Source organism: Amphiprion ocellaris, chromosome 18, assembly GCF_022539595.1.
Source record: "Amphiprion ocellaris isolate individual 3 ecotype Okinawa chromosome 18, ASM2253959v1, whole genome shotgun sequence".
Taxonomy (NCBI): domain Eukaryota; kingdom Metazoa; phylum Chordata; class Actinopteri; family Pomacentridae; genus Amphiprion; species Amphiprion ocellaris.
The window spans coordinates 7,562,734-7,587,646 of NC_072783.1; the positions used below are offsets into that span (position 1 = coordinate 7,562,734).

At 35.4% G+C, this 24,913-nt stretch overlaps 1 protein-coding gene across 4 annotated transcripts in view; it reads left to right on the forward strand.

Moving 5' to 3' along the window:
• ccser2b (coiled-coil serine-rich protein 2b) overlaps positions 1 to 24,913 on the forward strand; it is a 55,694-nt gene that overhangs the window by 11,449 nt on the left and 19,332 nt on the right. For 3 of the 4 annotated variants that reach the window (XM_055004586.1, XM_055004588.1, XM_055004589.1), the window contains exons 2-8: positions 13,819 to 14,921; positions 15,598 to 15,768; positions 16,736 to 16,915; positions 16,997 to 17,070; positions 18,468 to 18,641; positions 22,650 to 22,737; positions 24,477 to 24,561. In XM_055004586.1, the coding sequence (XP_054860561.1) occupies positions 13,856 to 14,921; positions 15,598 to 15,768; positions 16,736 to 16,915; positions 16,997 to 17,070; positions 18,468 to 18,641; positions 22,650 to 22,737; positions 24,477 to 24,561 (1,838 nt within the window). In that variant the 5' untranslated portion in view covers positions 13,819 to 13,855. The remainder of the gene's footprint in view (positions 1 to 13,818; positions 14,922 to 15,597; positions 15,769 to 16,735; positions 16,916 to 16,996; positions 17,071 to 18,467; positions 18,642 to 22,649; positions 22,738 to 24,476; positions 24,562 to 24,913) is intronic. The other variant, XM_055004587.1, reaches the window with a different exon arrangement.

Genomic DNA, 24,913 nt, shown 5'->3' on the forward strand with positions numbered 1-24,913 from the left:
TCTCTTTTTGTTCATAATTTGACTCTTTATCATCATATTTTGGCTTGTTTTTTCATATTTTGCCTTTTTCTGTTTATATTTAGTCTGTTTATGATCACATTCTTCTTTTAGGTCATTTTTAATCTCAGTTGGTCATTATATGCCTCCTTATGTTCATTTTTTAACCTTTTTTACTCATATTTTGCCTGTTTTAGGTCATTTTTGGTCTTCTTTGACCATAATATGTGCGTTTTTGTCATACTTTGCCTTTTTTGTGGTCATAATTAGTCACTTTATGGTCATATTTAGTGCCTTTTTATTCATAATTTGCCTGTTTGTCATCATATTTTGTCTCAACATGGTCATATTTAGTGTCTTTTTGTTCATATTTAGTGTGCTTCAGGTAAGTTGTTGCCTTATTTGGTCGTATTTATTTTATTTTGGCCTCATGGTAATCATATTTCATCTTTTTGGGTCATGTTTGGCCTTTATTTTCACATTCTACCTCTTTTTCATCATATTTTGCCCTTTTATATTTCTATTTAGTCTGTTTATGGTCATATTTAATATTGTTTAGATCATTTGCCGCCTCAGTTGGTCATATCTTGCATCCTTATGTTCCTTTTTTCCATATTTAGTTATATTTTGGCTAATTTTGGTCATATTTTCCTTCAGTAAACATACTGAAGGAAAATATGACATTTTTGGCTCTTTTTCGTCAGTTTTTGTGTTTGTATAGTCACATTTAGCCATTTTATGGTCATATTTTGTCTCCTCATGGTCATAATTAGTGTCTTTTAGATAATTTTTCACCTCATGTGGTCATATTTTGCCTCTTTATGTTCATTTTTGGTCTTTTTTCAGTCATACTTTGTCTGTTTTTTGTTGCATTTAGTCTCTTTATATTCCTATATTGCCTTTTTATGGTCATAATTAGTGTCTTTTTGTTCATATTTTACCTTTTTATGCACATATGTTGCCTCTTCATGGTCATATTTAGTGTGTTTTAGGTAATTTGTTGCCTTATTTGATCATATTTATTTTAATTTGATGTCATGATAATCATATTTTACCTTTTTATGTTTATATTTAGCCAGTTTACGATCATATTTAGTGTCTTTTAGATCATTTGTCGTCTGTTTTTGGTCGTATTTTGTCTCTTCTAGGTAACTGAAGACCTCATATGGTCAAATTTTGGCTCCTTTTTGCTGCTTTTTTTCTCTTTTTGGTATTTTTTTGTCGTCTTTGGTCATATTATGTTCCTTTATGGTCACATTTTGAATCTACGTGGTGATTGTTTTTAGTTGTTGGCCTCATACGGTCATATTTTAGCTTCTTTTTCGCTACTTATTGTCTCTGGTAATTTTTTTGTCTTCTTTGGTCACAGTATGTGAGTTTATGGTCACATTTTGAATCTACATGGTTATAATTTTCCTCTTCATTGTCATAGTTTGTGTCTTTTAGATAATTTGTTGCTTCTTTTAGTCATATTTTACCTTCTTTTAGTCATGTTTTGTCCGTTTTTGGTCATATTTACCTCTTTCAGCCGTAGCTTGTCTCGTTTTGGTCATATTTGGCCTTTTTTTTTACTGCTTTTTGTCTGTTTTTGGTAATTTTTTTGTCTTCTTTCATCTTAGTATCTACCTTTATTGTCACATTTAGCCACTTTTTGGTCATGTTCAGCCTTTTTATGTTTCTATTTAGTCTCTTTATGGTCATAGTTTGTCTTTTTGAGGTAATTTGTTGCCTCATTTAGTCATGTTTTACCTCCTTATTGTCGTTTTTTGTCTTTGATTGTGTCATTTTGCTGGTTTTCTTTCTATGAAGCTTCCTGCCTGACCTGTCGTTGTGTTAACTGGATTATTAAAGAGTGTTTTGGTCTCTGCCTCCCTCCAGTATCAGCGGTGTCCAGTTTAACGCCTTCACTGGTTTCAGACCAACCATCTGTTCAGCCGACCGTCCATCTGTGATCTTATTCAGGCTGAATTAAACCAGATCTCAGCTGAGAGTCGGATTCAGACAGAAACAAACCTGGACGGAGAGATTCAGAGTAGACGGGACGACTGAAGTCACGGTCAGGAAGTTTCCTATCTTCTGTCTGACCGTTAAAATGACAGGAATCCTGCAAAAAATTAACAGCTTTCATTTAATTTTGGAACAAATGAAACATGTTTTTACCAATACTGGAGCATACTGTAAATATTTAACGATTTTTTTACATTTTTGTTTCCTCTCTGCTCTGTTGAAACACTGCCTGCAGTTCAGTCCAATTCATCCGAAAACTCTCTGAATTTTAGTGCCAGGATCGTTAGTCACAACTGAGTCATTAATGGATTCACGGTTGTGCAAAAGACTGTAAAATTTTACGTTTTTTACAGAATCTGGTTAGAGCAAATGCTTTATTTTTTGTGAATTTTTAAATGTAGAATGTAGTGGTTTTGATGACGATTTGAAGCTCAGATTTGGTTCATTTTGTTCAAGAGCAGCCTGAAAGTTGAAAATCTGGTTAATCTTCCTGTTTTTACAGTTTCTGGTTGATAACTGGTAGCATTTTGGTGATATTTGTAAAGAAAACCTGCGTTTCAGAGCAGACCTTCCAGTGGATTTAATGGAGTAGAACAGCGTGTTTGCATTTTTAACACTGCCTGCAGTTCAGTCCATTTCCTTCAAAAACTCTCTGAATTTTAGTGACGTGATCGTTAGTCACAGCTGAGTCCTTAATGGCTTCACAGTTGTAGAAAAGAGCGCAAAATTTATTGTTTTTTACAGAATCTGCTTAGAGAAAATGGTTTATTTTTTACTAATTTTTAAATGAACAGGATTTGTTGAAGAGCCGCCTGAAAATAGAAACCCTCATGAATCTTTAGACCAGATCCTCCTGTGGGTTAAATGGAGAAGAAAAGCAGGTTTGCATTTTTAAAGCAGCCTGCAGCTCATCTGAAAATTCTCTGAATATTTTTGAGGTAACTTTTGGTCACAGAGGAGTCAGTTCATGCTTTCTGGCTGCACTGAGGTGTGCAGAATTTTAAATTTTTTACAGAATCTATTTAGAAACTAAACAATTATTTTTGGTAAATTTTAACTGAGACGTGTAGAATGAAGTGATTTTGATGAAATGTGATGATTTTTAGCCTCTAAGATGCGTCTAAGGAACTTCTTTACAGTTTCTGGGTGGTAACTGGTGCCAATTTGTTTATCTTTGTAAAGAAAACCTGCTTTTCAGACCATTTTTTTTTGCCTCTTTTTAGTTATGTTTTGTCTCTTTTAGTCATATTTTGCCTCTTTTTGGTCATATTTTGTAAGTTAAGTCAGTTATTGCTTTCTGGCTGCACCGAGGTGTGCAAAATTTTTTGTTTTTTACAGAATCTATTTCAGTCAAATGGATTATTTTTGGCAGATTTTTACCCGAAACACGTTGATGAAATGTGATGATTTTAAGCCTCTAAGATGCGTTTAAGGACCTTCTTTCTTTCTGTTTTTAGATAATTACATGAACAAAGAACTTTAAATACACCATTCTCAAAAAATAGATTAGAGTAGAAAAATATAAAGACGTGGCAAATATAAAGTAGAAATATATTAAAAGAAGTAATAAATAAATCAATGAATTTGACAGTTTCCTGCTGATAAATAATGTAATTGTAGACAGAAAAATAATCAGCACCTGTTTTCATAACTGAATAATTGTTTTAGACATTTTTAACAGGAAAAATTAGGACAGAAAAAATAGAATATTTGTGTATTTATGCACCTCTAAATGAAAGATTTGCTGCTTTTCCTTCCGTTGTGTCGTTTAAAACTGAACATTTGAGTTTTTAAGCTTTTAATCGAACTAAATAAAATGTTAAATTTGTCTTTTTTTGGACGTTTACCGACCAAACTGGTAATTTATTGGTCATTAAAAGTCGTCAGTCAGTGAAGAGAAACTGTAAAATGTGATGTAATAAATAAATCTGAGCAGCAGATCAGGAACATCCAGACAGAGACGGTCGACCTTTTGGTGTTTGATTCATTTCGGCTCAGCGAGCAGAGAAATAGAGCGAAAAGACGATGAGGAGGATGAGGAGGAAGGAGGTCAGGATGGAGACGAGAAATAAAGACGCTGGACGAGGTTTTAGTCACAATAAGACAGGAAATATGTAAAACGTTGAATATTAAAAACCTGAGAATAAACTCAGGGTCTCAGAACAGAAATAAGATACTAAAATATCAATAATAAGGCTAAATTAAATAAGAGTGCACTGAAAATATTAATAAAATTAATTTTAAACAGTTTTTGACTAAAGTGTTTCCACGTTTTGGTAAATTAAAAATAATAAAAAATATTTTACAGTAACGATTAAAGTCTTACCAAATGTTTAAATTTCTCTCAAATCTCAGCAAATATCTGTAAAATATTTTTTATTTGCTGATTTAGATCCAGTTAAAGAAAAAGTCTAATTTATTGTCATGTTGTAAAAGAAATTTTTATTTTTTAGATGTTGTAATTTAACAAAACAGAAAAAAATCTGTAAAATAAAAATTTAAAATCATGAACAAATTTCAATCTTTAATTTTTGTTCCTTCAAAAAACTCCAAATATCTGTTAAAAAAAAATATTTTTTCTGATTTAAATACGGTAAAAAATAAATATATTACATTCCAGCAATGGATAGAAACAGATTATTATTTATAAAAATATTCTGAGGTTATTCTGTTTCATTTGTTTTTATAGTTTTATAGTTTTATGTTTTTCTACAGAGCTGTAAAAGTTCCACTTGTCCAGGACAATAAATCTGTCTTATCTTGTGTTTATTCATTTAGAAATAACTGGACGATAAAATCATTCTGAACATTTTTATTAGTTTTTTTGTTTCATTGCAGAAAGATTCTGAAAGATTTGCTGAATTTTGCTGCTTCTAATTGTAAACAAGATAATATTTAATAGTGTTTTAAATTCTGACAAATACTGAATGAATTAATGGAAATTCTGCACAGAAATTCATGTTTTCAAGATCATTATTTCTAAACAGTTTTTTCCTTAAAATTTCTTTCAATGTTTTGATCAAATCGTTAATTTGGGGCAAATTAATTAATATAACAAGATAAATAGTTTAACATTTTAAACAATATGTTTATTTATTTTGCAGATTTATGATATAGTATCTTATTATAAATATATTTTTTAAAATTTATGCTGTAAAAAATAAACAGTTTTGAGTTTTTAACTGTATTTTTTTAACATGATTTTTTTCCGTTTTATTGAATTAAACATACGATCTGGTAAAATCACAGAGATTTTCAGATTATTTTTGTTTACACAATGCTGATAAAAAACAATATTTGACTGTGAACATATTTTTTTAGTGTATTTAAATCAGCTAAAATTATAATTATTTTGCAGATATTTTCTATTATTTCTGAGAAAAATTTATTTATTTTAAGAATTTTTTAAAAACTTATATCAGAAAAAATCACTTATTTTTCCTGTTTTATTAAATTATAGAAATATGTAATAAAATCTCAGATCATTTTTTTTACACATTACTCATTAAAAACAACAATATTTGACTGAAATAATTTTTGTTCTGTATTCAAATCAGCAAAAATTCTAATTATTTTATTTCAAAGAAAAAATATTTATATTAAGGATCTTTTTTTTTTAAACTTCTAATGGAAAGAAATTCCCACATTTTTTCAGTTTTGTTAAATTACATCTAAAAGCATCTAAAACCACAAAAAGATCATTTTTATTTATACATTACTCATTAAAATAAACAATATCTGATCATTAAATGACACAATTTTTAAATCAGGAAAAAGTATTATTATTTTGTAAATATGTTTTATTATTCAAAATTCTGTAAATTAAGGATCTTTTAATTTCACAAATTTTTCCTGTTTTGTTAATTTACAAATAATGTCCAAAAAATTACAGAAAAAAAAATAATGTACATAGAGACCCACAAATGTGAATAATGTGTATTTTCACTAATAATAAGTTGTTGTTTTACTGTGTTTGACTGTAAATTTATAGTTTTATGAGGCGCAGTAATGTGCAGAATACAGGAATTTATAATTAATTATCATGAAATAAACCTGGAGCTTCCTGCTTTTAGAGGACTAGTGGGGACTACTTCCTGTGGCGGATGGATTTACAGCTTTAGTACTGAGTAACCTCCAGCATCTGTGAGTTAAAATCTAGAAATAATGTGCAGTTTTCTGGGAATAAATCCAGATTTTTAGCTTCACTGCTGTCAGTTTACTGGAAGCAGCTTTTATTTCTCCTCTTTAGTCACAGTTCCGTCGTTTCCATTAAACAGGTGACGCTTCACCTGGACGTACTTCATTAAATCTTAAAAGCTTCTCGGTTTGTTCTCTAAAAGTCTCGTATTCGTTTAAACGTTGAATCTGTGGTCAGGTTTTATTGTTGAGAAGCTTTAAGGAAACCAGCGGCTGACATTTAATAAATCTGATAAACTTCCTCCTGAAGCTGAACTTTGACTTCCAGCTCACAGGTTCAATAAGAAAAAAACGCCACGTTTTTTCTGAACGAGTCGACCTGAACTTTGAGCTGCAAGAGTTTAAACGGTTCAGATTTATCCGACATGAGGAAGATTTCTGTTCTGGAGGTCAAAGTCACAGAGGAAACATTCATTTAGGACGATTTAAATTCAGTTAGTAGGAACTGTGAGCCAACATACGGTCTGAAGGTCATTAATTAGCTTTTTAAACTGCAAAAGACGTTTTATCTTTGAAAAAAAACTGACAAACTGACACCATTTATAATCTAGAAACTGTTAAAACAAAAACAAAGTCCCTGAACGCATCAGAAAGCCTTAAAAATTGATTTATTTTAAATGTCTCATTTAGAAATTTGCCAAAAATCACCTCTTAACTTTAACCATATTCTGTACAAAATAAAGAAAAATACGCAAACACTCTTTTACTCTGTTAAACCCACTGTTTTCTTTGCAAAGATAAAAGAAAATTACATAAAAACAGAAAAATGAATCAGATTTTCAACTTTCAGGTGGTTCTTGAATAAATCACGAGCAGCTCTGTCAAGAAAAACAACCAAATGTAACCTTAATATTGCAATATTTCATTAAAATCACTTATTCTACACATGTATTTTGTAACAACTGCCAAAAATAAACCATGTGCTCAAACCAGATTTTATAAAAAACAGAAAAACATTCTGTGTATTTTGACTCCAGGATGACAAATGTCTTGCTTTGTCGAAATATATTCAGTTTACTGTCCCAGAGGAGGAAAGAAACCAGAAAATATTCACATTTAAGAACCTGAAATCACAGAATTTAGGTTGTTTTTATTTAAAAAATACTCAAATGGATTAATGAATTATTAAGTATGATATTTATCTGCACCAGTTTTATTTTAATAATGAGTTCATCACATTTTCTGTGTAAAATCTGCATCAAAACTATTATAAATATAAATATAGTGCAGAAAGTACCATAAATTAGAAAAATACTGCAGTAAAATGTGAATACAAGTTAGATTTAGGACACATATTTCTGTTTTTTTTACAAGCATTTTTTCATTTTTCACCACTGGGTTCACTGATTCTGGTGAGAAATGACACAAAAACTGAGACGTCTTCAGGTTGTAGAAGCTGCAATCACAGAGTTTAGACTGTTTTTATTTAAAAAAAATACTCAGACTGATTAATGAATTATTAACTGTGACACATATCTGCAGCTGTTTTATTTTAACAGTGAGTTCATCACGTTTTCTGTGTAAAATCTGCAAAGGAACTATTATAAATACAAATATAGTGCAGAAAGTAGCATAAATGGAAATAATATTTAGTTATTTTCTATCCACTGGATTCACTGGTTCTGGTTAGAAATGATTAAAACTGAGATGTTTTCAGGTTGTAAAAGCTGAAATTACAGAATTTATTTAATCAGTTTACTGAAAATGATGATCTCAGCTGGAGCTTTATTCTGTTTATTTCTGACTTCTTTTTCCGACCTACCATCCAGATTGTGTTCCTTTTGTTGTGAAATCGGGTTTCTAACACTCAGATGTATTATTTGAAATGACTGGTTCAGCTTTTATCAGGACTGAATCGGCTGCAGGTTGAAATCAGAACCATGAGGGAGGCAGTATAATAAATGAAGCAGCTCGTTATCTCTGTGACCTCCTTCATCAGCATCCTTCACACCTCAGTGGTGATCCTCCTGGAGGACAGAACTCCAGCAGAACCACAGCTTTAGCTCCACCTGGAACACTTAGAATTTAACAGTGAATGAAAGCTAAAAGCTGTTTTTAATAACGTTTACTGTTAAACAAAGACTTCACGCAGGGCTGAAGTCTTTGCTGGTTTGTCAGCAGCTCCTGCAGCCATAGAATCTGGGTTATTGTATGTCACGCTTCAGCTGAGTGAGCCGACCAATCAGAGCAGAGCTGTTCTTAAAGAGACAGGAGCGTTTCAAACGGCGTGAGAAAAATAATCTGTTCTTGAACGTTAAAATGTGTGAAAAATATTCCAGTCAACTGTAAAAATACAGTAAGGACCTGAAAACATGCAGAGTATGACATTTGTTCTTTAATAAGTCTTATAAGGTGACTTGTGGGCGTTGTTTAACTGTCATGTAACTGCAGGGTTTCCTCTACGTTCATTCAGCAGCAGCGGCTCAATTAACTGAAGCTACCGATATGTTGCGTAACGTTAGCTGCTGCTGAATCCCAGCCAAATTTCTTTCTTTTTTTTTTTTTTTTTAAATCGTCACAAATACACCACGGCTGTATGTCTCTACTTTCACAGCAGTCTTGCACTGTGTCGGGTTCTCGCGAGTACTAAGGTAAACTACAGATAACTATCTTGCTCGGTATCTACTCTTTGATACGTCGGGTTAATACGACATTAATCGTTCGTGAGGGCTCGGCCTTGAAAGTGACGTCACGTCAAGCATCCAGGTAACAGGTCAGAGAGTCAGAGGAACGTCGTCTTGGAAAATAGGGTTAAACAGACATTCGCAAAATATTGATGGCCAGCTAACGCTACACAACATATTGGTAGCTTCAGTTAATTGGGCCCGGTGCCAACTCAGTGTCGCTAACGTGAGTAAACTAATTGATAGCATTAAGCTAATATCTACACACCATGTATGAATAACTGCTGACTGCGTTTTCAGATGAGCTTGTTCAAATATATATATTTTTTATTTTAACATTCAGCCTTTAAAAAGCCATTTTCAACTGACTGAATAGATTGTACAAGGAACATCTGCAGTCAAGTGTCATTTGTTTACGTTGCCACGGCTCCCGGGGAGCATGCCGCCGCTGCTGAAAACAATCCTAGAGGAAACACTGTCATGTAACTGTCATTTAACTGTTGGATAGATGTTGCTCAGTGGTTGGTTACTGTCATGTTACTATTAAATGTTGGATACCTGTGAGTCTGCTGTCACTCAGCTGTTGGTTACTGTCATATAACTGTCAGTTAAATAATATATAGCTGTTACTTCACTGCTGGGTACTGCCGCTGTTCTGTGACTTAAGCATTGGATACTGGCTCTTGTCATGTAACTGTCTTGTAAATGCTACATAGCTGTCATTCAGCTTTTGGGTACTGTCATGTAACTGTCACTGATGTGCTGGATATCTGTGACTGTCACTCAACTGTCATATAACTCAAATCACTGTCACTTCACTGACACTTACCTTTTGGGTAACTGTCACGTAACTGCCATGTCACTGTCAGGTAACCCTCAATTAAGTGTTGGATTACTGTAGGGCTGGACCCAAATATCCGAATATTTGGTAGTGATGGTGGTATCCGAATATTCGGATCCCCCCCACCCCCCAGCGGACCATGTCGTGCGATCGGTATTCGTCTCGTCAATTCGCCCAACTCGTCCACCCGTCAGACGTTACGGAATGAACCGATCCTAATATTCGCCTCGTCTCGTCTCTTAAAGAGTGTTTTTAGTGTGTCATGTAGAGAACATGTTATTAAACCCATCCTGTGATGCTGTTTAGGTCTACATTATAATAACTTGTTGCTTTGCTTTTTGGTTCCTGTTTCAGTTTGAACTTTGTGTTTCCAGAATCTCTGCTGTTGTTGTTTGAGCTTTCTGGGCTGTAATGACTCTTTAATATGACGGTGACACAGCAGAGGGGAAGTGGTGACTCAGCTTACTGCAGCATCTCGTTACTAATTTATCTTCCTCTTTAGAGTCTCTGATGGAAAACTCTGGGTTTAGCTACTGCTGATTGTGTAACTGTGGATAATATTCATATCAGTAAAATGTCCTGTTCTTGTTGAGGTTTTACGTAACGTCAAAGTGCTTCAGGACGTTCAGATGATCATCTATAAACACCGTCCTGACGTTCTGACCTTTTCTGTTTCGGTGAATTCTAGATCACAAGTTCTTCAGCTGTTTTATGTTCTCCTGTTGTGTTTATAAGAAGAACATCTGTGGTTTTATTTCCAGGGAGGCTTGTGATGCTCAGGTTGGTTCACGGTACGGTGGCCTCCGGCGGACAAAAGACTCAGGAGGCTTCAGGTTGTTTCTGTGGGTTTTCCAGACATCAGGACCTTGTGGTGTCGGTCCTGCAGGTCATCTGGATCATGAGTTCTGAAGGTTTTTATTGATATAAATGCTGTTATTATTCAGTTCAGGTGCACTCTAGGTTTAGTGCTAATTAGCAAATTAGCAAATGTTAGCATGAAGCTTCCAGAAATTCCCATGTAGACCTGCAACTAATAGTTATTTCCATTTTTCATCCATTAACTGCAGATATTTCTATGTTATTCATGATTTTAGCTGATTTTTTGAACGTTTTCATCCATTGCATACTGATATTTTTAGCTTTTTACCCATTATCTACCAATATTTCTACATAACCATGAATTTAGTTGACTATTTCAAGTTTTTCATCCATTACATAGAGATATTTCTATATTGTTCGCCATTTTAGTTGATTACTTAAACTTTTTTTATCCAGTATCTACCAATATTTTTACATTATTCATGATTTTAGTTGACTGTTTCAACTTTTTCATCCATTACGTACAGACCATTCATCATTTTTTGCTGAATATTTAACATTTTTAATCCATTACCTACAGATATTTCAATATTATCCATGATTTTAGTCGACTATTTCAACTTTTTATTTATTAGTTTAGTCTTTTTTCTTATTATCCATCAGTTTAGTTGGTTATTTCAACTTTTTCATCTATTATCTACCAATATTTCGACATTATCCATGATTTTAATTGACTATTTAAACCTTTTCACCCATTACAAGCAGATATTTTCTATATTATTCATTATTTTAGTTGATTAACTTTTTTCCATTATCTACCAATATTTCTACGTTATCCATGATTATTGTCGACGATTTTAACTTCTTTTATCCATTACCTACCAATATTTCTACATTATCCATGGTTTTAGTAGACTATTTAAACGTTCACCCATTACAAGCAGATATTTTCTATATTATTCATCATTTTAGTTGATTGTTTTAACATGTTTAAACATTATCCACCAAATTTCTAAATTATCCATGGTTTTAGTTAACTATTTACACTTTTTCATTCATTACCAATAGACTTTTTTTCATATTATCCATCATTTTAGTTGGTTATTTCAACTTTTTCATCCATTACATATATACATTTCTGTAGTACACCTAATTTTGGCAGATTTTTATATATATATATATATATATATATATATATATATATATATATATATATATATATATATATATATATTATCCATTATTTTAGTTGATTAGTTTAAGTTTTTTTATCCACTATTTACCAATATTTCTACATTATTCATGATTTTTAGGTGACTATTTAAACTTTCATCCATTACATATAGATAGTTCTATATCTATTATTTTAAGTGGACCATATTAACTTTTTTATTCATTATATATAGATATTTCCATATTATCTGTCATTTTAGCTGTTTTTTCTATTATTTTCATCCATTATCTACAGTTATTTTGATATCATTCATAATTTTTAGTTGACTATTTAGCTTTTTCGTCCATTACAAATAGATTTTTCTATATAATTCATCATTTTAGCAGATTTTTTTTCAATTTTTTCAGTTGTGTGCAGATATGTCTTTTTATTATATGTGATTTTAGTTGACAATTTACATTTTTTTTCATTTTTTCACTTTGGCTGACTTCTTTCAACTTTTTCATTTGTTACTGGGGTGTATTTCTGTTATCCTTCATTTTAGCTCATTTTAAAACCATTTTTTCATCCATTACATACAGATATTTTTATATTATCTATCAGTTTAGTTGACATTTAAACATTTTCAACCATTTACCCACTCCTTTTAGCTGCTTCGTTACCATTATTTATAATTATATTGACCATTAATTCAATATTCAACCATTTAAACCATTTTTTTGTAGAAATCTTTATTCAATCAGTAATTTTTCTAAATATTTGAGCTGTTTTTCCACATAACTCCTGCAGAACTGAAGTTGTTCTTTTACCTTTGCTGCTTTAGGGTGTGTGTGCTGTCTCGTGTGTGTCTGGGTGTTACAGGTGTGTTGTGTTTTGTGTGTGTGTGTGCGTGTGTGTGTGTGTGTGTGTGTGTGTTGGGTGTGTCTTGTGTAACACCATTAATGTGATTACTATCTGAGCTGCAGGAACAGCTGACTGTTTTTATTAGGGGTGTGTTAAAGTGTTTCTGCACACTAACCACACACACACACACACACACACACACACACAGTTCAGTGCATACTTGAACTGTTCATCATCATTTCTGGGTTTTTACCCTCAGGACTGTAATTTAGCTGCAGGTTCAAACATCTGCAGGTTCAAATATTTAACGTCTGGATCCAACATGAAGCTGTAAAATCCTTGAGTTAAATTATTTTATTCTAAAAAGAACCAGACTGGTTCCAAAATGAGGTTATTTAGTTGTTGCTGCATAGTAAATCCCACAGTGTCTGCTGTCTCTGGATGCTGCTTTTAGCTGCAGTTAAAAGTTGACATGGAAACTTTCGAAAGTCTTTTAACTATAAGGTTTCAGTTTATTATAAATTTAATACTGCAACTTTAACTCCTGTGTAAAACATTTCAAACATAATATCCTCCTCCCTGTTCTGGGTTTCGATGGCCTGCTGCTAATATTTCCTTTTAAACCCACATTTCTATGATGCTCTGAGCAAAAGTTTATATTTGCTGTATTTGTTCATCCAAGATTTGTCCAAAAATTCTTCATGCTCTTTTGATTTTTAGATTCTTTACACAAACAAGTAACAGTTGTTTTCTGCTTTTTTTGTCTATAAAACTCCAAAGAAATCTTCTGTTTACTTCAGTTTAATCTGCAGGTTTTCACATTTTTGGACCAAAACAAATCAAATATTTCACTTTTTTGCTTCCGAAAAATTACCCATATTTTCTAGTTATTAATTATCAGAGTTTATTTTATACTAAAATGTATTAACAGTAAAATGTATTTTCCAGAAAAACCCAACTTTCTTTATTTGACTTCTCATATTTACACATTAAATTCACACTCATCCTACTTCAATGCAAAAATAATGTTTATATTTACAGAACATAATTGTCCAAAAATGACTTTCCTCTCTTAGGATTTTTGTCATAAAGGCTGAAACTAAGTTATTTTCACTTAGTTATGTATTTTTTTAAAATTAATTTGTCGATAAAACATAAAATAAAAACTAAAAATCTTCAACTTATTAAAATCTGAGAACTAAAATCCATCAGTTATCTCCAGAGTGATATAAATATTATTGATAATTGATTATCAATGTAGTTTATCATTATAATAAAATCAATAATGGTTTAACCTTCTTCTTCCTGTCTTCCAGCTCCTGTCACTCAGTGTCTCCATGGTGAAGTGGTCTGATGTCAGCCCCTCCTCTCGTAGACCCTCCCACCGTCACCATGCCAACCATGGTTTCTAGGCTGCCCAAGTTCGGTTCTCGGCCCAGATCTCAGACGGCTCCGGCTGCAGCCACCAGCGCTTCTTCTGCCGCCAGCAGCCGCCTCACCAACGGGTTCTACCACCACCCCGGCCCAGTGGGGGTCAACGGCTCCTTCACGACGCCGCCCTCCGCCATCCGGCAGAACGGCTTCATCAGAGTACCAACTTCCTTCTCCATGAAGTGGAGGAAGGAGGGCGGGGCGACGGAGGACGGTGAGGCGAAGAGCGTCCAGCAGCAGGCCAGAAAACCAGCCACGCCCCCTGCGGGAAAGGGGCGTGGCTTTGGCCAGCCGGTGACATCATCCTCGCCGTCGCCGCAGTCGAGCCCCAGAACTCTGCCTGTTTCTAAGACCGGCTCCAGACTGAGCCCGCCGGCGTCTGGACCTCCCAAACGGACCCTGAACGGCGTCTCCAAAACTCGCGGCACCCTCAGGCAGCCTCAGAGCTTTGGTCGACCCGGTTCCAGGCCCAGTTCTGGACCGGGGTCACGGTCCGGGTCGCCCCTCCAGAAGAAGGCACCAGCCAGCCGCTCGTACTCCAGCGACAGCCTTGGTTCCTCTCCCTCCGTCCAGCTGACCCAGAATGACCGATTCCGCTCCCGGAGCCTCACCCAGGTCCGACGGCAGCCCTCCCCCACCCTCACCCCCTCCTCCCCCACTGTCACCCACGGCAACAGGGCGTCATCCGCCCAGGCTCTGCCCAGAAAACCTCCAGAGGGAGGAGCTCGGGCCGGTGGAGGGGTCAAGGGCAGGTCAGGTGTCCCCTCCCTTCTGCCCCCGGGGGCCTTAAAGAAGCCCCTCCTACCCAGCCTTAGCCCTGCCTCCAAGCCCAGCGGCATCAGCTATAAGCTGTCGCGTCCATCACTCATGAAGCAGTCCCGCCCCCTTCGAGTGACTCCAACCAATGAGAGAGGAGGAGAAATAAACCGAGGACTGAACGGACGAAGAGACTCAGTGGAGACGCCGTCGACCACAGACAACAGCCCTGGTTCGTCTTTATACCTTCATGTAGAGCTAAAAACACCAGAACTTCCTCAGAACATCTGGTTCTTCATCTCCAGTAACTTTTTTCAATGATCAGAGTTCTACCTTCATACTGGGAATATTTCCAGATTTCTAGGTCCTTGAAGTCCATAGAGGAGAACGTCCCCTGTAGAAAGTTCTAGAGTAGACCTATCGACAACTGTACAGTTGTCAGTTTTTACCAGAACTCCGATGTGTCTTTCCTCCTAAATGTCATGTGTCTATCTGCTGGACTGATGAAGTTCTGAGGCTCAGAAATGATGGAAAAAGTCCGTTCCAAAAGTGATAAATCTGGACCCACCTCTATGGACTAGTGCACTAAACTTAAAGACTGGAAGCAAGAAAGGAGAACAACCAACTGCAGTTGTCGGTAGGTCTACTCTAGAACTTTCTACAGGGGACGTTCTCCTCTATAGACTTCAAGGACCTGGAACTCTGGAAATATTCCCAGTATGAAGGTAGAACTCTAATCATTAATAAAGTTACTGGAGATGAAGAACCAGATGATTCTGAGGAGGTTTGGGAGGAACTTTGTTCAGATTTGGTTGATTTTATTTGGACTGACCTCATCTTTACATCAACATTTTGATCTTCTCGTCTCTAAAATCTCATATTCTCTTCATCTTTTCTCTCCTCTCCAGTAGAAGACTCCCCTGATGCTCCAGAGCCAGAGGGGCTGCCAGCAGAGCTTGTATCCCATGGAGAGGTGTCCATCGTGGGGGAGACGCTAGAGGACATGTCCTTGTCCTCCACCTCTTCTCTGGACAGAAATGACACCAGTCAGGAGTACATGGATGACTTCGACAACCTCGGTGAGAAACACAACTCTGAAGGACAGTAACTGCTGGATGTGTTGGACTTTCTGCTTGTGTTTTGTAATTTGAACTCCAGTTTCTGGCTGTTTTCCATCTCGTTTTTCTTCACTGTGGGTCATTATTCAGTCTAAAGTCCTGTAGCGCTATGGAAACAGAACAACATGACGAAAGAGAGAGAACTCAGAAATATCTTCTGTTAGTAAGACTCAGTCAGAATGATGGAAATTAGAAAATAGAAAACATTTCTTCTTATTACTTTTGTCCAAAAATTGGAAAACCTGGAGTGAACATTGATTTGTGGCCATTTTCCATCAAATTTCAACTGTTTTATTCTCGTTTTGATCACATTATGTCACAGTTTGGTTGTTTTGCATCATATTTTAGATCTTTTGTGTTAAATATAGTTGTTTTATGACTTTTTTTGTTCATTTTGCATCACATTTTAATCATAATGACTCACAATCCGTCAACAATTAAGGGTAAATTATTGAAATTTTGTCCTAAAGGGCTTCAGACTGGTCCAAAAAGACTCAGTTAGTCCAAGATTAATCCAAGTTTGTCCAAAAACAAAAAACTTGGTAAAAATGACCAAACATTTGTCCAAAATGACTCAAAACGTATCCAAAATTGCTCAAAAGCCCTTCACCTCCATGACTAGACGTAGAGAGAATTGAGTATGATGCAGTTAGAATGACAGAAATCCTAAAAAAGGAAAAAAAAAAAAAAAATTCTTTAATTATTAGTTATCTGGTGCCTGAATTTACATTCTTTCTTTATATAAATAAAAACATTTCAGCCATTTATTGATGCAAAAAATGACCACAGTGCAGAAAAGAAGTGTTTGATGATCAGTATTTACCCAAATGTTTAAATGTCCACACTGTCAGAACTCATCGCTAGCAGATTAAATGAAGGACTGAGATCAATCAATCAGTTTGAATTGATCGGTTTGTTGTGTTTTCAGGTAACGGAAGCGTCGGCATTCTGCTGCTCTCCTCCAAAAACGACGAAGACGACTCCGGGCTCGACCAATCGTGTTCCAGGTTCAACGATGATAAGCTTCCCGCTGTTAACGGTGTCACCAAGGCAACCGGACTGTGTTTCCTGGACGACAGTTTGGATTGGACCGGCGTCAGACTCAGCAGTGAGTTTAGTAGGATTAATGTTCAGTTCAGGAGAAGTCTGTGAACTTTTTAAACATTTTTAAAATCCTGTTTGTGTCCAGGTGAACCAGGAGAGAATCGACTGAACCAATTGACCCGCCGGAGGAAGTCCAGTCACCCAGAATACCACGAACAGGTACCGGCACTGAAGAGATCAACAGACCGACACCAAAAAGACGGACACCAAACAGACCAACATGAAACAGACCAAGAGACCGACACCAAACAGACCAGCAGACTGACACCAAACAGACCTGCAGACCAACACCAAACCGACACCAAACAGACCAACATGAAACAGACCAAGAGACCGACACCAAACAGACCAGCAGACTGACACCAAACAGACCTGCAGACCAACACCAAACCGACACCAAACAGACCAACATGAAACAGACCAAGAGACCGACACCAAACAGACCGACACCAAACAGACCAACAGACTGACACCAAACAGACCAACAGACCGACACCAAACAGACCAACAGACCGACAAACCGACACCAAACAGACCAACAGACTGACACCAAACAGACCGACAAACCAACACCAAACAGACCAACACCAAACAGTTTAATTTCAGTTAAATTGGACATTAGAACATCTTATTTCATTGTTTTCAAGTCTGATAGCTGAAATAACTGATGAAACAATAATAAAGAATCACTGTCCTAGTAAACTACAAGTCATTTTATTGTCTTCAAATTGAAAGTTCTGACTGGAGGTCATTAACTACCATAGAAGTCTTTGTCACGGTGCCCGTTGCTAGCTAAACTCCCAAAATGTTCTCTGCTTTAGCATGAACGGTAGTCTGAGTGATGCCTTGTCTGGTCTCTACAGGATTAAACAGGAAGAGGCTCCTCCTGGTGGAACAACCAGGAACTACAGCTGGTCTACATTTAATGACATCATGACCTTCTCCTTTTTCTTTATCAGTTCAGACATAGCAGTTGATCAAGTAACAGTTCATTAGTTATATTCATAGTCTGACAGACTCTGAAAAACTCACTAAAACTCACTGAAAATACTTGCTAGCTTAGCAACATTAGCACTATAAACAACCCATAATGCAACACTCCTCAATTTAAAGACGACCTCCGCCTGTCAAACCTCCATGTTCCAGAAAAATGTGTCTCAAATTAGCCACAGTATGTCATAAGCTTGATGTAATGTTAAAATCCAGCTCTGAGGCGTGTCCTGATGGCTGACTCACAGTTTTTAGCTGCAGCCGTTTGGATCATGGACTCCACCCATGAACACCCAGCAATGCATCCCATCATCTACAGGAAGCAGCAGTAGATTCTCACCTTTTAGATAATCTGTCAGTGGCGAACAGATGGTCGTGATGAAACACTGGATGTGGCAGACAGGCGTGAATCACTTTTCTATTCACACTGGAGTCACAAAACAGAACAGAAAACCAAAGACGGAGGTTGAATTTTTTAAATGAGAGCAGGTGGAGATGTTTGATTTACTGTCTGACTGGAATATTAAATGTGAAAACAAATCTTCAGCTTCCTGTTTCCTCCACAGGGCGGTTCGTCCCTGGATCTGTCCCCCTCCGACAGCTGTGGTTCCGGTGGGACCTACATGTGGGATGAGGAGGGTCTGGAGCCACTAGGGGGCGCCGCCACCACCGCCTCCATCCACACCAACAGCAACACCACCCACCACATCGGCAGCTTCGACTCGGACATCAACAGCATCGTAAGGCCAAACTTCACCTCGAGCTTTAAAAACAAACGAGGAATTAAGGAAAAGAAACGTTTTAAAGATCTGAAGGCTTCTAATAAATACTGTTTATGGAGTAAATCAATTCGGATAATAATTAATTTCACCATTTAATCCTCCATAACTCTATTTTTTTTCATGTAAACATCAACAAACCAAAGCTGAACGGCTTAAACTGAAGATGACAAATGTGTTATGAAGATACTCAGCACTGAATCCACTCTGGTTGTTGAAAGCATGGATTATAAACACTTCATTGTTGATCAGGATTGTTTAGAGAGTCTTTAAATGTCTTTAAATGGTCCTTTTCCCACACATTGCACCCATATTATTTATAGTTGCAAAAACCAGTTTTACAAACTATTTTATTCTTAAGAGAAAACTGCATGTGGCATTTTCCCACGACTAGTCTGGTTACTACACACTGCATAACATACTTTTGAACTCGAAAACATCCAATCAATGCTTTTTTAAATTATACAAATAAAACAAGATGCTGTTTTATAAGTTGATGCATTCTTCATTAATTATTTCGTCTATAAAACATCAAAAATCTATACAAACCCCCCCCAAAATTCAGTTTGCTATTTGCAAATTATCGTATTTAAGAACCAAAACCCATCAAATATTTGACATATTTGCTATTTTTATTACCATTATATACTACAGGTTTGTTTTCTAAGATACTATCATTAATTAGGGAATAACAGCAGCTCTGACAAGCTTCTAATTTCACAAAAACAAATTCTTCTATTAAAAAAGAGAGACACAAGACAGCCTCAAAGAGACAGAAAACCACTACAAAGATGCAAAACAGCCACAAAGAAACAAAACAACCATAAAGAGACACAAAGCAACCACAAATAGACACAATGATATACAAAGCAACCACAAACAGAGTCTTGGAGTTTCGGTTGGTTTCTTTTATTTATTTAAAGTGAAAAATTATATTTTATTCAGCTTACAGAGATCCACTGGTCTGAACTAATTGTTGAACTAATTGAACATGTTGGCTCATCAGTTTTGCTACTAATTTGTAGACTTTAGTTTGAGTTATTTAGCAGCTTTTTTGACATTTAAACAAACTGCAGACTCTTTGAAACACAAAGCAGATGCTGCTGCTGCAGAGATGAGTTCATAAAAGGATCAAATTTAAAACTTTTTATCCATTTAAGAAATATTTAGCTGCTCTTTTCCAGTTTTTAGGGAACTCATCCACGTTTTTTTAAAATTACTCTGTCAGTGTTAGAGTGTTTCTCGTGTGTTTTGGTTCATTTCGTCCCTCTAAATCACCACTGAAGAGAAAAAGAAGAAGACAAAAGCGACATGTTTAACATTCGTCACCTCACTTCAGACTCTTTGCTCCACTTGAGGCCGGTTTGAGGATCCAGAAACCGGCAGATAAAAGTAGGTTTGGATCCAGAGAATGGAGTCAAACAGGCAGAAATGGATGAAGCTGAATGTGAGGCGAGTCTGAACTGGAGTCTGTTGGAGGAGTTAAAAGCTCCTGATGGTAGAACAAACCGCTCTTTATTCACAATATTTCCACTTTCAGATGGTTTTGGTTTAACCCTCTCCTCTCCTGCACCTCTGTGGAAACAGAACAACCATTAGAAGGACAGAGAAAGTAGTGAAGAAACTTTGTTAAAACTTCCTGCAGACTGAAATTTAAACATCTAGTTTGGTCCAAAGGTGGTCAGTTTACTGTCATGATCAAAAAAAAACATTAAGTCCTCAAAGTATTTGTCTTTTTTGCTTTAAAATTCTCAAAAATTTTCAGTTAATTTACTGTCAATTGACTGATTAATCAACTAATTTCACAGCTAAACTGTTTTATATATTTTATTAAGATCAGGTTATCACTATTTATATGTGATGTCATTGATAAAATAAACTTGTTTTAAATGAATCCAGTGAAATAAACAGATGATTATACTCAAATGTACAGATATAAAAATGAAATATTTCTTAAAAACAAAGCTGCCAGAGATATCAACGCCAGATAAAAACAGTTTTTATTTCTTTTAAGGAGTGAGACAACATAAAAAAACAACAAATTCTATTAATTATTAATACAAATAGCAAAAAAGGGGTTTGTTAGCTTCTGTTTGGGCGTTTTTGTTAATAATGGAGTGATTTTAATGAAATACTATGATTTTTAGCTGAGATTTTGTATTATTTTCCGCATTTTATCCATAAAACGACAGGAAGTTGAACATTATTATGGTTTCTGGATGATAAATGGTGGCGTTTTGGCCATTTTTTTCTCAATAAATCACGTCTTTCCAGGCTTTCAGTGGGTTTAAGTTCAGAGAGTTAAGAGCTTTAGTTTAAATCCACACTTTGATCCACCAGAATCAGATCAAAGCTGCAGCTCTGAGGTTTTTATTGCTTCCTAGTGTTTTTTTTTTTTCATTTTTTTATCTGCAGTAGAGTTTATCTTGAGGCCTGTTAAAGTCTGGCTGCAGTCGTCTGGCTCCCTCTAGTGGTCACTCTGTTACTTACAACTACTTTAAACTCACCAGGATCTGTGTATTTCTGTCGTATATGTGCGGTAGATATACTCTAAATTCTGCTTCATTAATCCGTCTGATGTCTAAAACTGTTGCAAAGACAGATTTATGAACATTAAAAGCAGCTGCAGACGTCAGAAGCCTCATATGTGTTTATATAAAGATGTAAAACAGCTTATTGGACAACCGGGAGAATGTATTTCTGACACAAAACACACAAAAATGACACAAAAACAACTAAAACAAGACAGAAAGTGACCAAACTAAAACAAAACTTCTCAAAAGGAGACAAAATATGATGAAAATTGCACAAAGTAACCCAAACAGGAGAAAAATAGGGAAAACAGCTGTGACTGTCTTTTTGTGTCTTATTATAGTTTTGTGGTTTTCTGTCTCATTTTTAGTCATTCTGTCTCCTCATATTATAGATATTTTTCTATCTTCATGTTCTTCTCTACTCTGTTCATCATCTGCAGAAAGATGTTTCACCATGCTGGATGGATCTCCAACAACTTGTGTCTCATTTTTGTTGTTCTTCTGTGGCGTCTTTTGTCTTTTTCGGACAGTTTTGTCTCATTTCTGTCATTTATGTGTCTCACTTTCCTCATTTTGTGTGTAATTTTTCTTGTTTTGTGGTGTTTTTGGTCTCATTTTTGCTGTTTTTCTGTCATTTTCTGGTACTTTGGGACAGATTTGTCTCTTTTTTTGTCATTAATGTGTCTCGTTTCCCTCATTTTGTTTTTATTATTTCTTCTTTTTTAGAAAAGACAGCAGGCTTTGGGCTTCAGAGAGTTAATTAATTTAGTAGCTGCCACCAAATGTTCTGGGATTTCTGGCATCTCTTTGTCAACAACACCATCCACAGATGTGAAGTTTGTTATTTAAGATGTTGGTTAGCTGTAAATGCAAAATAACCTTAATATGATTGAATTAAAGGTTTGAGATTTATAAAATCCTGTGAAACTCTGGTGATGTTCCTCCTGTTCAGCTGACTGATGCTGTTAATGAGCTGCTGTCTGGTTTAACGAGCTCAGAGATGGATGCTGAGGCCTTAACGAGGTCTGGACTCTTCTGTTCTGAACTTCTCCCTGATAAGGCTGTAATTTGTTGATAGGTTTGTTGACAGAACTGCAGCAGAGGTTTGTCCTGAGAGGAGGTTTGGTTCTTGAGTTCAGAGTGCTGTACATAATAAAGACATTCATTGATTTTAAATCCCAGCTGTGTTGTAGCTGCAGAGCATTCTGGTCTATTTTCTGTGTAGAAATTGGTATTTGTAATTAATTTTGGTGCAGGATTGACAGAAAACCTTCTGTTTGCTGTCGATGTTTTAGATTCTCAAACATTTTCTGCTATTTTTCACTTTGGTTTGGTTTGTTTCGTTGCAAATTTTAAGAAAATGAAAGCACAACACAGAAAATAAAACCCAGCAGGTAAAACTCTGAGTGTAAAATGTGTTTTCTGTTTCTTTCAGGACATCCTGAACAACCTGGACTCTGATCTGGCCGATGATGATCTCATGCTGGATGTTGATTTCCCAGAAGAAGCTTCTCTTCACAGCAGTCAGTTTATAAATGTGCTCATATCATAAAATCATATAAAATAAAATTATGGATCCTAACAAAGCTTTAAAAGAGCTATGATGTCAGAAAAACTGACAAAAACTAGTGGAAAAATTATTTTCTTAAAGTGGTGAAACAGCACAAACCGCAAATTCAGACCAATTTGTTGCTGAAGTTGGGAAAAGAAGGTCATACTGTAGTTAGTAAATTATTTCAGAATTCACCTACTTCTTCAAACTAACAGAAACTTGGTAATGTTTAGTATAAAACTGAATTTTGTGTTCAAGTTTAGGAACTTAATAGTTGATTTAAGTTAGCTAGCAGTGGAGGTAATGCAGCTAAAATAGCTTTATTCAAGTTATCTAGCAGTTTAACTTAGCAGCTAACAGTTAAGTTCAAGCTAACATGGAGCCTGTATACTTAAAGTTAATAAATTAACTTAAATGGAGCTTAAATGGATTGGTCAAGGTTAGCTAACAGTTCAGTTTAGCACCTACAAAGGTTTACCTGAAGATAGCTAATGGTTTACAGCTAGGAGAGCTATATTCTGTTTAGCTAACATCTTCATTTTTCAACTTCATTTTAGCAGCTAAAAAAAAATCTGTACTGAAGTTAGCCAACAGTTCAGTTTAGCAGCTAAAAATGTTTAACTTAAGGGTAGCTAAGGTTTACAGCTGAAAGAACTATGTACATTTTAGCTAGCAGTTCAGTTTAGTAGCTAAAAAGTTTACAGCTAAAATAGCTATATTCAATTTAGCTAACAGTTAATTTTAATTGCAAAAAGGTTACCTTAAGATAGCTACCAGTTCATATGGTTTAATAGCTATATTCAGTTTAGAAGCTTTATTTAATTTAGCTAGCAGTTCAGTTTAGTAGCTAATAGAGTTTAGTCCAGGTTAGCTAACAGCTTAGTTTAGCAGCTAAAAAAGTATTTTCAAAATAGTTAACAGTTCAGTTTAGCAGCTAGAATGGTTTACCTCAAGATTACAGTTTACATTTGGAAGTGTTCAGTTTAGCTAACAGTTCATTTTAGTAACTCAAAAAAGCTGTATTCAAGTTAGCTAGCAGTTCAGTTTAGCAGCTAAAATAGCTTTAATTAATTTAGCTAAAAGTTTGCTGTAGCTTCTAAAGAAGCTTTTTTTAAGTTTGGCTAGCAATTCAGTGTATTAGCTTATAGAGTTTAGTCCAGGTTAGCTAACAGCTTAATTTAGCAGCTGAATAAGTTTTTTCAAATTAGCTAACAGTTCAGTTTAGCAGCTAGAATGGTTTACCTCAAGATTACGGTTTACATTTGAAAGAGCTATATTCAGTTTCGCTAACAGTACATTTTAATAGCTTAAAAGGTATACCTTAAGATAGCTAATGGTTTACAGCTGAAATAGCTATGTTCAGTTTAGCTAACAGGTTTTTTTTAGTAGCTCAAAAAAAAGCTGTTTTCAAGTTAACTAGCATTTCAGTTAAGCAGCTAAAGTAGCTTTCATTTATTTAGCTAAAAGTTCACCGTACCATCTTCAATAGCTTTATGTAATCTAGCTAGTAATTCAGTTTATTAGCTAATAAAATTTAGTTCAAGTTAGCTAACAGCTTAGTTTAGCAGCTAAAAATGGCTTGTCACTTTAGGTAACAGTTCGTTGTAGTAGCTTAAAAGAGTTACCTTTTACAGCTGAAATAGCTATGTAAACATTTGTAAATCTGGAGAATATCTCCCTTTTTTTTAAATAAATATTGGTTTCCTGCAGACGGAGACGTTCTGCCCCACATGGCCCAGTGGAGGATGAGGCAGCTCTGCTGGGGAACTCAGGACGTCCACAACGACAACGAAAGGTGAGAAAAACTAATAATTCTGTGTGGATTCACTTGCAGAAATCAGTCTATCTTGGAATTAAATCCATGTTTGAGCTGCAAGAAACTGTAATAAAGAAACAATAATACAAGAAAAGTCTCCAGAGAATTAAAATTTATGTAGAAATATTCCGATCCTGATTCATGTTTTTAGCATAAAACATGGAGCTATTGATTAAAACACGAGGCGGTATGAAGTGCTTCCTGTTTACATACTGAGGCCTCAGGGTCAGAATTAATGGTTTAGAAGCTGAGGCTGATTTTTAGCTGAAGAAAATGTCACTGAATCAATGGAAAGCCATATTTGTTTCTAATAAGCAAGATTTAGCTTATA